The sequence below is a fragment of the Cynoglossus semilaevis genome, chromosome 15 (assembly GCF_000523025.1).
Source record: "Cynoglossus semilaevis isolate Cse_v1.0 chromosome 15, Cse_v1.0, whole genome shotgun sequence".
Taxonomy (NCBI): Eukaryota; Metazoa; Chordata; class Actinopteri; order Pleuronectiformes; family Cynoglossidae; genus Cynoglossus; species Cynoglossus semilaevis.
The window spans coordinates 16,232,644-16,248,468 of record NC_024321.1 but is presented as its reverse complement, the minus strand read 5'-3'; the positions used below and the strand labels follow the sequence as shown (position 1 = coordinate 16,248,468).

The following is a 15,825-nucleotide window of genomic DNA, read 5'->3' as shown; positions in this document are numbered from 1 at the left end:
CACCCCGTCTGTTATCAGTCCTTCTTCAACCTCTGAGTGTCGTCTACATCTCAAACCCATTCGTATGTTCGCCACACGCCAGTCTGAGCAGGAAGTGAGAAATAACACCGGGTTATCAGATGACAAAATGAAATGTTTGTTTGCGAATGCCTTCCTGGAATACTAATTATTGTTATCAACGACTCGTTTTCCACTTTGGTTCACGATAATCGCCGCCTCTCGCTGCCCTCCTGATGAATACACTTTGTTTGCTCCTAACGCCTGCGCTCTGGGCTGTCGATATCACCCCGACTGACAGACGCAAACATGAACGTATATACACCTCACAAGACTTGACAGAGTTATGCGTGTATTGTTCTGCACTGTAAACACAGCAGCCACACAAAGAGATAACGTCCAGTTCGTCCATATATTTGTAATGCCAGGCCGAGCGCTGCCTGTTTCACAGCCTGTGGTACGAGTGCCTGCAGGAACAGCACGGGCTTTTGCTTTCGCTTTATCGGTTCCCTGTTCGACTCAATGGAGGTACTGGGTACTCACTCACATCACAGCGTGATTGCGCGTGCTAGCACTGCAGCGCTTTCTTGATTTAATCTCGACCTCCGACAGAAGACTGCACGTTAGGAAGCTGGTCATGAGCGAGTGGGTATGAAGAGAGTGGTCGACCAGAGAGAACGGAGCTGACACTAAGGGAGATGTTCCGGGCGGTAAAACGATGGCTGCCCTTCAGTTTGTTTACAGTGACCTGATCACACACAGACACGACCACGGCTGCAAGGACGAATTTAAGCTGTGGAGCAGTGACAAGAGGCAGAACAAAGGACTCAGATCAAAGGCAGAGAAAATACCTGCACAACAAGGAGGCAGTGGAGGAGGGTTTTGGGGTCTGTGACGCCGAGAACCGGAGGAGGATCCACAGAGGTCACAAATGAGGTCAAAGGCCACACTGTAACAAAATGTTAAACTGTGTTAAGGGTTTGACTTTGTGCAGTCGATGACGGTGCAGATTTTCTCAGACCGCAACAGAATGTGAATTATGTGCGTTCAATAACTTCGCCTGAAATTCAACTCATTTCGGCTGACGATGCGATACTTCAACAGTTAGCTAACACTGATATCGATATGCACTAGCCCGCAACAGACCAAAATGAGGTTCAAAATATGACCAGCGAAACTTACGAAACTTGACCAGAAAAATTTACCAAAATGAGGTTCAAAATTTGACCAGCGAAACTTCCGAAACTTGACCAGAAAAATTTGTCTGTCGCCATCTAGTGAGTGCATTTGATGTCTGTCGCCATCTAGTAAAATCAACTGATATTACAGTCGATTTGTTGTAATGGATGGAAACAGAAGGATTGACATCAGTCCCTAACATGACTTGTACCTGTGTTTTGTGGCCCACGACCCATAGTTTGCCAATGTCTACACTAGACATGTTGATGTTAAACCAATTCTCACATTTTCATTTCAACAATATGGTTGCCTTCAATGTATTTTCTTTGTAACTTTTTTTTTTTAATAATCTTTTCATTTATTTTGTGAATGCCAGAAATTGGGACCGCTGTAACACGAGCATCTGTTAATGAAAAAGAAAAAACAACAACAATGAATTCATGTTTTGGTCCATTATTAATATGATACTGTCGGCAGCTTCTGTTCTGTCTGACTTTTCACTTGGAGTTTTGTAAAACTGGTCTAAAAAAATAAAATAAACAAATAAATAAATAAAAAGTTCTCTTCTCTTTGTTGCTGTGGATGGACATTAATGTCCACATGAGGCTTTGAACTGGTGGATGTTTACTCTGCCCCACTGATGTTATCAGATAGGAATCTTAAGACACATAAAGGGAAATATAAATCATCTCATTTGTCACTGATAAGAGTCTAAACCAGCAGCGACATGGGAGCTTTATCAGTAATTTGGTTCCAATGTATTTGATAAACCTATATCCTTCCGGTTATATAAGACAAGTGAGTCACAGCCACTTAGTGTCTGTGTGTGTGTGTGTTGTATTGGATGCATCTTGGAGATTGCTACAAACACAGCTCCTCAGAGACGGGACTAAATGCTCGTAGCTCTTCACCTCTGCTGCAGCTCACCAAGAACACTTACCGAGCTTCATCTCAGCGTCTTCAATTTGTACCTAATAAGAACAAGCCGCCGAACGACAGCAGCTGCCGCAGCCGTGATTTATTCTGTTTACGTAATGGCTAATATGTTTTGTTTATGCCTTAAAATGAGCCTTCATCTTTTTTTTTTTTTCTTCCTGAAAATTGTGCTTTTACAGGCAGACCTATTAGCTGGAGCGTTGTGGACGAGTGAAGGGTGCGCGGCTGCTGCGGTTTTAGATTTTCTTGTTTTCGTTGGCGAAATGATTCCCTCCATTGTTCAACTTTAAGATCAGACATTTTACCTTATTTTTTCCCCCCACTTTTTTTTCTTCACTCCCGTTTAACTCCTTTAACTCCTTTAAATCCCGTTCCCCTTCCTGACCTGATAACACTGATCTCAGACCAGTGACATGTTGAACGTCTCAGACCCCTCGGCTAAAACTGGGAGTTATTTTTAAAGGTCTTGCGAGGAGGCTTTATGCCAGACTTAAGTATGTGTGGGTGTAGTATTAAGGCAGTTTTATAAAAAATATATTTAATATTTGTCAAGAGAAGGTTAGAAAAGGTTACGTGTCAGACATAAAATATATTTTTTTAACACCGTTTCCTACTGAACAGAACCACAGAAGTGAGGATGGGATATAAACCTGAAAGATCTGTCTACATCCGGGGTCGGCAACCGTTGACACCACAGTGAAAGATTCACTTCAGATGAGATTCATTTAAATATTTTTTTTAACACCGTTTCCTACTGAACTGAAATTTTTGTCTAACATTATTATTTGATGTCAACCTTTGAATGGAGTAGTGGGCCAGAATGGACAGTTCGGTGGGCCGGAATCGGTCCGCGGGCCGCCAGTTGATCACTGATAATTATCTCATTTGACATCTGATCTTGAATTCATATGACTGTGACTTTTTTATTATATAGTTTCGCTATTAGCAAGTACGCTAACCTTATCTGCTTGTTGCATTTCGTAATAGAAACTATGAACCTAAATTAATACAATCTCCTGTTGTACCCAGTCCTTATCATCATATCCTATTACCAGTGATCCCTACACTATCTGTGTGAACAAGATGGAATGATGTTTGTCGGTTTAAAGACAAAACTCCTTTTGTCGACGATTCCCTTCAAATAAATCTCACCAACTCAAATGTCGTCTTTGTGATTTTTGGCTTTGAGGTTTTCTGTTCTGGCAAATAAGTGCAGTGTGGAGTATTGTGTTCTTTTAAAAAATAAAGGCTGCACTGCTTTATGACTTTTTAATGCCCGGCCTGATCCCTGCGGAGCTGCAGCAGGAGATCATATGATTATCTAAAGGTCCTGCACAAGAGCTGTGTCATCCAGCAGCCAGAGGAGAACAGAAGGAGCATGCAAGTCAGGACAAACATCACAGCCAGACACAGTGAGGAGGACTGTGTGTGAAAGGGTTGTGTTCTTTTTTTTTGTTTGTTTGTTTTTCACACCAAACAAAGACGGTAATTTAGCACTGAACACAGCCCGAGTTTGATATTTTTCTTTTAGAAAATTGAGAAAAATGCTCCTTTGTGCAGCGACAGAACAAACTTCAAAGACACGCAGCAGCAAAATCCAATGACTGACCTTTGGAACCATTTTTTTTTTTTTCCTTTAATTTCTTCCATGTGTTTTTGCATGTGTTAAGGTTTCCCTTGTCCCCCATTACAATTAGATTGTTAGTCTAACATAGAGCCAGGTGGGTAAATAAGGTGACACAGCAGTGGAAGTCTCTCAGATGGAGACCTTCCAGGATCGTATGATGATGGACAGGCCGGCCCGGCTCCTTATCTCCACTGGTCATCACATGTACAAACCCTCAGTAAACAGTAGTTCTTCTGGATTGTTATTTGTGTGTTAAATATAAACCGTTCGCAGCATGCAATTAACAGAGCACTTATTGAGATGGTTATCGTTTCCCGACCCAGACTCCTATGACATCAGAACCATGTGATAGACCACTATCTAAGTGTGAACCAGACAGGGAAGGCGACTGTTTCTCCTTTGTTGCTTTACTTTCCCCTGACAACGGGAGCTCTGCTCCGGGTTAAAACCTCCACCGCCTAAAGGGAAATATCTGCCAAACAGCAACCCAAAACAGAAAAAAATAATAATTTCCACAAACATTCAATTATAAAAGCCAAAATCTTGCACTAGCACAGAGGAAGCGATTCCTGCAGGAGTGTTGGGTGAAAAGCGGCACAAGCCGACCACGACCCTCACCCGGAGAGTGATGCAAAAAAGCACAAATCGATGGCAAACACACCACAGCACCATTTGTGGAGTCTGGTTTTACACGGGGAGAGAGGGAGCCAGCAACCCTTTAACACAGAAACACTTTTAACTAAACGCTGCCTCCCACAGATACCAGCAGCGCTCTCCTAAAACAACCAAACAGCTCAGAGCGTACCTGGTGAGCAAACATCAGACTAATTCTCCTCCAAAGAGAGGAGTGATGGTTCTCCTCCAAATCAGTGCAAACTCATTTAAATAATTCAATCGTGCTGCTCGGAGGCAGAGGAGTTTCCTCCATCACGGCGTTGACAAATCCCCGCGGTGTTTCCACCTGGAGGAGAGAACGTCTCGGCACTCGGCGAAGTGTCTGTTTGTTTACATCCAACCTTAATTAACCGTATGTGACGGAAGGATGTTGCCCGACCTTTTGGTGAAGAAGGACTGGAGCTGCTCCGTGTCTGCCATCAGTTTGACTCTTCTTTCCACGATGCCCTGAGAGAGAAGTTTTCGATTTGCGATAATCAATATCGTCGTCATCGTGACAGATGCTAAGAGTCCGTAAACGTACAAAAAAGCTTCTATAACTAGGGGTGTGTATTGGCGACAATGTGGCGATGGAGTCCGTAAACGTACAAAAAAGCTTCTGAATACCTGGTACTAACTAGGGGTGCATATTGGCGACAATGTGGCGATACGATACATATCACAATACAGAGGCAACAATACAAAAAATTGCTTTATATTGCAATTCGATGGGCTCGACGATATATGATGTTATTATTATTTATATTGTATTTCTTAAAAACAATTTGATTGTAGGAAAACTGTCCGACAACATACAACATAAACATATCTTTTCAGGAAACGAGGGTTCGTAGATACGACAAGTTTAAGTTGAAGGACTCCCATGAATTATTAACGTGTCGCGTTTCCTCTGCAGGGCATCGACCTTCGTCCATTCACATCATGGAACCACTGGACTCTGACGAGTCGATCAAAGTGTCAGGCAGAGTCTTGTGTTCCAATCTCTTTCCAGTTCATGTCAATTTACGGTTTAGAACGCTTTAAAAAAACCCGAGTGATTTTCACACAGATGACATGTGAATTACTCTGTCCATTCCACTGAATGGAGCTGTGAGCGTCCCTCATGACCCTCTACATCAGTTTGCTGAAATCATTTTCCAGCACAATATTTGAATGCAGATATGAGAACGCACAGAGGCTTCGTGGTGATATAAAATCACTCCTTTAGCTCGGCTCTGCGTTATTGCACCAGGGAAGTCAATCAATATTTCTCCTGCCTGGTATTATTATTATTTTTATTTATTTTTAGTTTAACAATTGCTGCTCCTTTCAGTATCTGACGTCTGTTGTTTGGACTCTGAAGCCACCATGTCCAGATCTGTTCAGTTTTTACATGTGACATACATAGATTAGATAAATATTAGATTAGATAAATGGACAGACAGACAGATAGTAGTAGTATATATATATATATATATAATATAAATGGAACGACTGCATATTTCCCTCAGCTTTTGCCATTTTTCACTGCCTGGAAAAACCTCTTGCAGGTTTGAATTTTAAAACGTTTTTTTCCGTCCAGTCAACTGGTGCACGCCTTCACACTCAGGTAATAGACATTGACCTCCAGTGCTGTCCACGGAGCAGATGGGAGGTGTGACCCCACTAACCCTGTCTAACAGCAGTCATGTCTGCAGCTGCTGAGGGAAAGAAACAAGCAGCGTTCCGGTCTGGAGACAAGGAGCAGCAGAAAACCCCGTTTTTCATGGTCGGAGAAGCTGTGACTGTTCACGGTTCTCGATGGCGGCCGAGAGAGAAAGAGAGAGAGAGAGAGAGCGGCCATGTTTATGATTGTTGCAAGTGGAGGGACAGAATGGAAATGGAAAAAAAATAGTAACGACAATCATGATTGAGCAGATTCCTTTTAAAATAGAAACATTTAACACAATAAGGTGGCGGTTTCAAATGAGCCAATCAGCTGTTAGCATGGAGATGAGAGACCAAACCAATAGAAGTGTTCACCTCACTGTTCACAAGAAGCCGACCTGCGGGCTCTTTACAGCGGTCAGTCAAGACAGCAGGTCTTTCCTACAGACGCCACCGTGTGGATCATCATGTTTTTACATAAGTCCACACTGCACAAGATTACACATTTATTCTTTAGTTAAAACCTGGTTAAAAATGTGATTTTGCTTTGCTGTAATATAATAAATACTTTCAGAGAAAGCAAAGTATTTCCCAGACTGTGTTGTGAAGATGTTTCCAGTTTGTAGAACATCTCTCTGGAGCCTTTTAAAGGCCTGAACACGTGCCTCAGAAACACCAACGCTCCAATTACTTCCCATTTCTCCAGTCAAGAGATGAAGATGAAAGGTTGTAATAACTGTGATTCTGACCGTCTGACTGTAATGGGCGGCGGAGAAGGTCATGCTGTTTGTCAAATTTACTATTTCATGACGTTGGCTTCTCTCTCCGCGGCGGAGTTTTGCATCATTATTCCATCACCACTCGTTTCCCGCCTTCGCCTGGAAACAAACACTAACTGATCCCAGATGAGACAGGATGAAAACATCACAATGGATCCCACTTTCAAGCTGACAAAACTCTGGGGTGTTGCTCTTGAAAAGCATTCCATTTCCTTCTTAATTTATGCATCTAAATTACTTCTGTCTCTCCGAAGCAGCATCTCCTCATCAAGTCGTCTGTTGATGGGGCCGACTACGTGGCCGGTAATAATCAGGCTATTAGTCAGCGCCAGCAGCTGTGGATTTGGTCTGAGCTCCAAACGGAGGAAACTATAGTTTAGGAGAAACTTTGATTAAAGTAAAGTAAACATTCAGATATTTGTTGGGCTAAATGCTCATTTCTGAATAATTATAACTTTTTAGGGCCCAGATGTAGAGGAAAACACATAAAACTGCAGTAAAAAATGTTTTTTGAGAGTTTTTTGGACACGTTGATTAAATTGTGTAAATATATATTTTCTAAATGAAGCTAATATTTAATCATTCTGACAATAAAGGCAATATTTTAGATTGAAATAATAATAATAATGATAAATTAAAAGCTAATCTTTCAAGACTTTAATGAATTTGTAGCACCATATTTCTCCAAAGAATACGTTGCATCAGTCAGTGCCCTCTAATGGCTGTCAGTATGAGAATATCAAACATGTAAAATTTTATATTTCAATATATAAGTCAGACCTGAGTATAAGGCACAAAACTTAACCAAAGGATGAAAAACACTGCGACTTATAATCCAGAAAATACAGTAGTTTTTTGCTCTGCCCATTCAAATCAAACGACAAAAAAAAAAATTAGATGAATCCGGAATAATACATGTATAAAACACTTAAACAACACAAATGTGTTTCTTACAAAACACCAGAAAGTCTGTCCCACTCATCACCGTGAGAGGACACAGAAAGACATCTACAAAGAGTTGCTCAATAATAAAGACACCCAGAGCTGACGGAGCAGGCAGCAGAGCACGCTGCAGCCCAGGGCCATGCACAGCTTCAGTCAAAGCTCCGGCAGCCAGGAGCTGCCGCAGGCGACTGTCGTCAGAGTGAAGAGTGAAGAGTCAAGGGGCTGCGCTCAAGTTTCGCTGGGTCTCTCCAGACGTCAGCGCTCTGGGAGACGAAGTGAAATGCTTTGATTAAAGCTATGATCTCAGACCGGATCGTGCCGGAAAACAATGACGCAAACACAGCTAAGTGGCTGCCGCTGGAAATGACAGCTTTGTAATGTGGTTTCCTGACGACGCACCTGCCGCTGTGCGTCGTCAATGTTGTGCAGCACAACAGCTCTGATGATTTGTGAGGTACTGGCCAGGACCAATCAACCGGGCCTTAATAGAAAACAGGTTGGGGACCACCCAGGGGTGTCAAACTCATTTTGGTTCAGGGGCCACATACGGCCTGATACGACGCCGAGTGGACCAGACCAGTACAATCATAGAATAACCTGTAAATTACAATAAGTCCACGTTTTCGCACTTTGTTTTCCTGCAAACAAGTACAAGTAACAAAATTAACAAAAACTGCACAAACATGTTCACTTTCAAAATTCATCAAGTGGACAAGATTGAACCCCCCCCAGCGGGCCGGTTCTGGCCTGCAGGCCGTATGTTTGACACCCCTGCCATCGATGGTTCCATTCAGACGGTGGTTTCTAAGAACGTCACAACACCGAGGTCGGGGTTCTGTAGAAAGTACACACAGGTGGCTCTGGACATTTGCAGTAGGTGACCCTACGTATTGGGGCAAATAAATTCCGACAAACCTTCAATGCATTCTGACAACATCTGGATGACGAATGCCAGCGGATTTGGTTGCGGCCATCGAGATGAGTCACGGCCAAAGAGACAAAAGAGTCTCTGTATGGGAGACAACTTCACTCTGTGAGGCTACACTGTCAAATATACAGTGATAAATTAGAAAAATAAACAACAGCAGTGTTGGGGTGGCCACTTGGTCCACGTCCCCTCTGAAGGTCTGCAGCGTGGGGCAGTACGAAGACTGGGGAGACAATAATGATATTATTGAGGGCAGTATGGAGAGGAGACATCATAGGGAATGAGCAAACCTTTCCCGGGGCCATGTGGAAAACTTCAATATCTCCCCTCTCTCCGTGGTCAGCAGCTCAGCTGTCTAACAAGCACTCCACTCCGACTCAGCCAGCGTTCTTTAAAGCGACCGTATTAAAGAGCAGCTGCACAGAAAATCAGATCAGGGTATTAGGTCTACTCCACAGCCCTCAGGGCCTTTTCACCATTAAAGAAGTGACCTTAACAGCTGATCGCCCCAAAAGAAGAGTTTCTTCTTAAAAGTTAAACCGACTGGTGCAGTACCTGCTTACGACCACACGCAGTGGAGAAAACATTAGCTGATTGGTCCGTTTCAAACAAAGTTGTCTGTGAAATCAGATCAATTATAATGTGTTTATTTTTTTTAATTATCTATTTGGAATCAAGGCAAAAATGAGGTTTCATCTTTTTATCTTTTGAAGCTCAATCAATGATGTAAATGTCTTTGGATTTAATGTTTTGAATCTGATTAAAATCTGATTACAGCAGGGGTCTCAAACTCAAAGTTTGAGGCTTTTTTCCCCTTACTTTTCATGCAAAAAATACATTAAAAATGTTCATATTTTAATGAAATATAGTTTTACAAAGCATTCTCTGAACCTGAAGGTGTTTTTTGTATTTTTTTAAATTAATTAATCAGGCCGGATTTGGCCCGGGGGCCATATATTTGACACCCCTGGATTAGAGGGTTTATCAATTGATGTCATTAATTTTCTCAGTTCATGTCATTTTAATATTTGACTCAATGAGCAAAGTTTATAATTCCAAGATTATTGCGCATCATATTTATCACTAAAAGCAGCACAGTTAGCACAGGGCTAGCATAGCTAATGTTACCTCCACTGCTAGTTCCCAACGTGTTTGGTGATAGTGTCGGCTTAAAGTACCGAGGTGACTAAAAAAATATTTCTTCAAACAAAAAAACTTTGTGGCTAGCAAAAAAAAAAAAAATTTGGACGCATTACCGCCACCTACTGGGCTGGAGTGTGTGCATTAGTGCAACTGGTCCCCAAGGATATTTTTCACTTCCTGTAATTTGACATATGACCGTTAAGGCTTCATCATTTTTACGCTAACCTCTAACACATTTACAATTAGCTTCGCAACATGTCGCCGATTTCACAGAAAATAAAGTTTCCTTAAGTGACAGCAGAGCTGTTGTGCTGTGACTTCAGAGTCAGAGGAGTACATGTGGCTGTTTCTTCACACTTCACCCCTCAGGGAGGGGGTGGTGGTGGTGGAGGGGCAGCTCGTCTCTTATGACACCACTAATGGTCTTTAATGGGAGGGAGCTACGACCCACTGAGGCGCACGGCTCCTGCTGAGGCGCACGGCAGAAACGCGCAGTTATTCTGCTGCAGTTTGTCTTCACAGAGTCACACGGCTGAGATGATCAGCCTGGAGCCCGTGCTCCGGTCGCTGGGGTTTTATATTTGAGTTTCAGAGGAGAACCGCTGCCGTCCAGCAGGGAGTGCGCGCACTTGGAGAGTGCGTAAATCTGCTGTCCAACTTTGGGAAGCGGAGCGCGCGCGCGTCTGGAACGAGGACCCGAAGATGAACGACTCCGGGGTGTTCTGCAAAGGCAACCAGTCGGACAACATGACAGAGCCGTCATGTCTGAACTCGACTCGGCCGACGTACAACCACATCGACATCACCACCTTCATGCACATCTTCCCCTCCATCTACGGCATCCTGTGCTCGGTCGGAGTGATTGCCAACGGACTGGTCATTTACGCGGTGGCGGCGTGCAAGAAGAAGATGGTGTCCGACATCTACGTGCTGAACCTGGCCATAGCCGACATGCTGTTCCTGCTGGTGATGCCCTTCAACATCCACCAGCTGGTCAGGGACAGACAGTGGGTCTTTGGGAACTTTATGTGTAAAGCGGTTGTGGTGGTGGACGTCAGTAACCAGTTCACCACCGTGGGGATTGTTACTGTGCTGTGCATTGATCGGTAAGTGGAAAAAGTCAGGGATGTGATGACTGTTCACAAAGTTTTTCCTCTGTCCTCAAAGTCTCTTGGAAAGGTGGAAATAAAAATATATAATATATAAATAAATATATATAGGGAAATTAATTTATAAGAGAGCAAATTAAAAATCAGAAACTATAGTTTAAATAGTAAACATTTTTTAAAAATAAAAGTCACATCTGCGTGTGATTCTAAGCTATTTCAACACAAAAAGTAAAACTTTTATTTTATTTTTATTACCAAATCAGTCTCCAACGGTGGAAAAAATCGAGTTCAACCTGAATGTGACTCCGACGGGTGAATAATAAAATGTTTGGCAACAACAGGGTCAACAACTTTAACACATCAGGTGAAGGACACTTCAGCACAGAAGGCTGCAAATACAGCAGGAAAAGAAGGAAAATAAAAGTGAAGAAAAGAAGAAAAAAGCGAGGAAGTGAAGTAAAGAGTGCAGAGGCGGACGAGTCATGAGCATAAAAAAATGAAAAACGATTCGATCTCTTTTGAGTTTTTGTTGTAGATAAAGTGGTTTCCACCCGGCGTTTATAAAAAAATGTGTTTTTAAGGTTCAGTCATTGGCTTCATTAGAAAAAAAGAAATCAGCCAAGGACATGCTGGCCACGGCAGGAAACTGTCGACACACAAATTAGAGCTGCAGAAAACAGAGAGGAACGTTCTAGAAGGAACCGGGTTTGAATTTAGTTTTTTTTTTTTTTGAGTATTTTTTAAAATTTGCCAAAGTAGTGATTTGTCCGAGGAAGGCTGATTTGTCCACAGAGTCAACTGGTTCAGATTAGTGATGTAACAGCAGGGAGACGGTTATGGGAAAAACCTGACTGACATTAGAAACATAAAGGACGCAACAGAGGAGGACATTATCGACTAAATAATCAGAAAAAATAAATAAATTGAATTATATGTTTAAAAAAAGAAGAGCAATATAAAAAAATACATTGAACATCATGGTCTGAATGCATCGTTAATACAGTACATTTACCGTTACACTGACCTGTAGCTTTTATTGGGTTATTTTATTTTAGTGTTGCTCAAGTGGTGGCTCGCATGCACAAAGTGGGCTGCATTGATGGATTTGATGGGTCGTGGGATTTAGGAAAACTGCAGATTTGTCCAGTGCTGGACCAAGACAGTCTGAATTCGGTTCCATCCGAGTCAGTGTTACTGTAGGTCAAAGGTCAGAGGTCTCCAGAGACTGTGACATTTTTGACATTATTTTCATATTTGTCTCTAAAATTAAAAAAAAAATCAAATCAAAATAATTATGATTTTTGCCATATTTAACCAGCGCTACGTTACAGCAGGGGTTTCTCAAAATAAGGTGGGTAAAAATACAAAACTTGTTTCAGTTCACAGTGAGAGTCGGAAGACGTTCTCACCTGAAAAGCTGATTTTGGAGAACTAACAATTTAAACAAAAAAAAAAAAGTCAGAAATGATGAGTCAGCAAATGCTTAGTCATTGAATATTCCACTGACAGCTGCAGACCCTGCTGTACAAACCAGGCTTTTTGAAGTGCAAAAATGTGTTGTCATAAACGATACATCTGTAGCAGCGCAAAGAGACTCTGGGTCAAAAAGTTCTGAGATTTTTTTTTTCAAATCTTCAATCACATCTATAACTCCCTCAGTCTCTGGTTTGAATAAATTTAAAGAGTTTCTTCACGTCTCTCAGGCATCTCCGCTCGGAGTGCTTAAACTGCTCTCGAATGTTGAGCTGTGTAAAAGAGTAAACATTAAAAAAAACCAGAGCAAACATCAAAGTTGTAACTCCGACTTGAAAGGAAATCTTGTCTAAATTATTTAAGCTTTCTATAAGAGATTTTCTTCATTTCCTTAAGCTGCAGGAACATGAAAAAATGGAATTGAACAAAATGAAAATGGACGTGTTTCGACTTCAATGGAGGATATGTACAGGAACAGCCTGTTATTTTCATAAATGACTTTTTGACTTTCCCTCCTACACTACAGTATTTGCTGCTTTAGCCATTCACCCCACAGTCCACCAACAGAGCCTCTGACCACAGCCCACTGGCTGCTACAAAAACAAAAACACATTGTTTTTCTGCACCTCATCCCACAGAGTGCAGCCTGGGTGAAAAAAAAAAAAACTTTTTTTTTTTACCTAGGATCATCTTTAAAAGATAAAAATCCCAACAACAATAAAGAAAACCGTCGGGGCCGAGCCAACTATGTGTTGTTTCAAATCCATACGAGTGAAAATGTTGTGTCTGCTTTATTTCACTGAGCTTTATAACCTCATTTCATGGACTTTTATGGACATAGCTGTGATGCTTTTCACAATCCCAGCAGCGAGGGTGAAACCAAGGATGTCAAAGTGGGAAATCTGTGTTGAACGTATGTATGTTCGTGCAGCGAGGGTGAAACCAAGGATGTCAATGTGGGAAATCTGTGTTGAACGTATGTTCATTTTCTATTCACAGTCAAACCTCGGTTTTCGAAATTAATTTATTCCTGAAGGCCGTTCGTGAGCTGAAAAGTTTGAATTAATTTATTCCTGAAGGCCGTTCGTAAACCGAAAAGTCCAAAAACTGAAACCATTTTCCCCATAAAGAATCAATGTAAAATGGATGAATCCATTCCTGGACCCCAGGTGACTGCTAATACAAACTTTTTCATCAGTAATTTGTGGACAAGTTCATACACGAAATCAACGAAAAATAATTAGATCGAAGAAAAAAAAACAAACACAACTGAATGAAGAACAAAGTTATAAATGCCGCCTGATGCTAGACCGACGCCACACGCTCAGTGATCACTGATTTTCGAGTGTTTGTACGACAAACACGGGTAATTTTTGGTTAAAAATTTTGTTTGAAAATTGTTCGAAAAGAGAGGCGTTGGAGGTTCCTCTGTATTTATTTTTTAAGGTTTCTTGAACCACGTTCTCAGTGCAGGTGCTTCAAAGTAATCAGTTATTATTATTTTATGTTATCTAACCTGCATTAAGCCGATCAATAATCTCTAGAGCGGACATGATCAATGCAGCCACGTCAACACAGATGAGCTCGGCTGAAGTTTTTTTTTTTCTGACAGCAGATGTTGGCGTAAGTTTTTGAAGGTATGATTATCCAACTTGGCGCATACGGACTGAGCACAGCCAGGGGTCAGAGGTCACGTATAGATCTGCTCCTATTGATTCCACTGTCGGGTCTGAAGGTGTATTTATCGAGCCTGAACTATGGGCAGTGGCTTCACTCCATAAAGAGGTTGTCAAAAACCATTACGGTTTCAAGTAATTGAAGAACAGCAGCGTGTCCGGCAAAAAAACACGCTGGTACACGGTGAGGCTCGTTACCCGCTGTGAGCCAATGAAAATGCGTCATTCCTGTCCTGCACCTCAGCAGCGCTGGCCTATAGTGGTGACAGAGTGGTCGATATTTCTTGCAAATTTCCTGCAGCCGTGGAGCAGTAATGGCCGGACGGAGCATGTCATTTATTGTGCATGTGTCTATGACACGCCTCTTGTTCACGCTGATCTCCGTTCAGGATGACCTCCTGACTTGAACTTCAACTCAAGTCCTTTTCATCGTCACGTGTTCACGTACTTGACGATTCATTCATTCCATTTGGCCAATGCACACATCAGTACAAGCTTTATGAAGTGTACTTCAAATCCAATGTTAAACAACCATTTTATAGAATTCAATAAATGACAAGAAATCATTCAGAAATAACTGGTTTCTGAATGACATAAACATAAATCTCTTTTGTCCACAAATAAATTATGTTTATGAGACAGGGGGCGCCAGTCAAAGGTTATTGCTCTTGTTCTTTGGTTACGATTGTTGTGAGTCACAATCGGTCAAAGAATCTACATGACACGGTGATACGTGCAATGACTTCCCGCCACCTGATTGGTTCAAACCAAGCCCATTGTTGACAATTGAGATGTTTTATTTTTTAAGAATTGCTTGATTGGAAAATTGGGATGCAACGGAAAAACTATTTTCTTTTTTCCCCCTGCAGGTACATAGCCATTGTCCACCCCACCTCAGAGAAGAGGACCATCCACTGGACCATCATAATCAACACACTGGTGTGGGTGGGCAGCTTCCTCCTCACCGTGCCGGTCATGATGTACGCCAGGGTGGAGCGCAAGCAGCACATGGAGGTGTGCATGATGTGGCTGGACGGTCCCGAGGACATGTACTGGTACACCTTCTACCAGTCCATCCTGGGCTACATCATTCCTCTCATCATCATCAGCACCTTCTACTCCCTCACCCTCTACCACGTCTTCAGCTCCGTCCGCCGCGTCAAACGCAAGCAGACGGTTTGGGCTAAACGGGCCACCAAGATGGTGCTGATGGTAATTGCATTGTTCCTGATTTGCTGGTCGCCCTACCATGTCATTCAAGTGATCAACCTGAGCAACAACACGCCCACCATCACCTTCGTATATGTCTACCACATCAGCATCTGCCTGAGCTACTCCCACAGCTGCATCAACCCGCTCATGCTGCTCATCTTCGCCCAGAACTATCGCGACCGCCTCTGTCGCAGAAACGCCCCGCACAGCTCCCAGCACTCCTCCAAGCTCACGGTGGTCAAAACGGATGGTTCCAGCGTAACCAGTAACCCCAACTACCGCTGCACGGTTGTGTGAAACGTTGTAGATATTTATGTAAACGCTTTGATGCCGACTTCAAAATGACTCCCGGTGATGAGAAGTGTCGGCCGTGAAATCACACCCTCGGTGTTTCCACAATTGTAAATGACTGAAAGGAGAGTGGGTGCACAGCATCATCATCCTCATCATCATCGTCATCATCATCATCATCATCTTCATCTTCATCTTCATCTTCATCATCATCATCATCATCATCATC

General features: G+C 42.3%; 1 protein-coding gene across 1 annotated transcript; it reads left to right on the top strand.

The window, feature by feature from the left end:
• Window positions 1-9,773: 9,773 nt before the first annotated feature.
• Window positions 9,774-15,762, top strand: mchr2b (melanin concentrating hormone receptor 2b). Its single transcript, XM_008327445.3, has 2 exons — window positions 9,774-10,941; window positions 14,963-15,762. Exons 1-2 carry the CDS (start codon window positions 10,538-10,540, stop codon window positions 15,600-15,602), a joined length of 1,044 nt encoding a protein of 347 aa, XP_008325667.1. The 5' UTR covers window positions 9,774-10,537; the 3' UTR covers window positions 15,603-15,762.
• The last annotated feature ends 63 nt before the right edge of the window (window positions 15,763-15,825 follow it).

What these genes read in the sequence shown, in the direction of transcription:
- mchr2b (XM_008327445.3), top strand. Translation starts at nt 10,538, where the DNA reads ATGAACGACTCCGGGGTGTTCTGCAAAGGCAACCAGTCGGACAACATG. An exon ending in ACTGTGCTGTGCATTGATCG is followed by an intron (nt 10,942 to 14,962) that starts GTAAGTGGAAAA and finishes TTCCCCCTGCAG; the next exon opens with GTACATAGCCATTGTCCACC.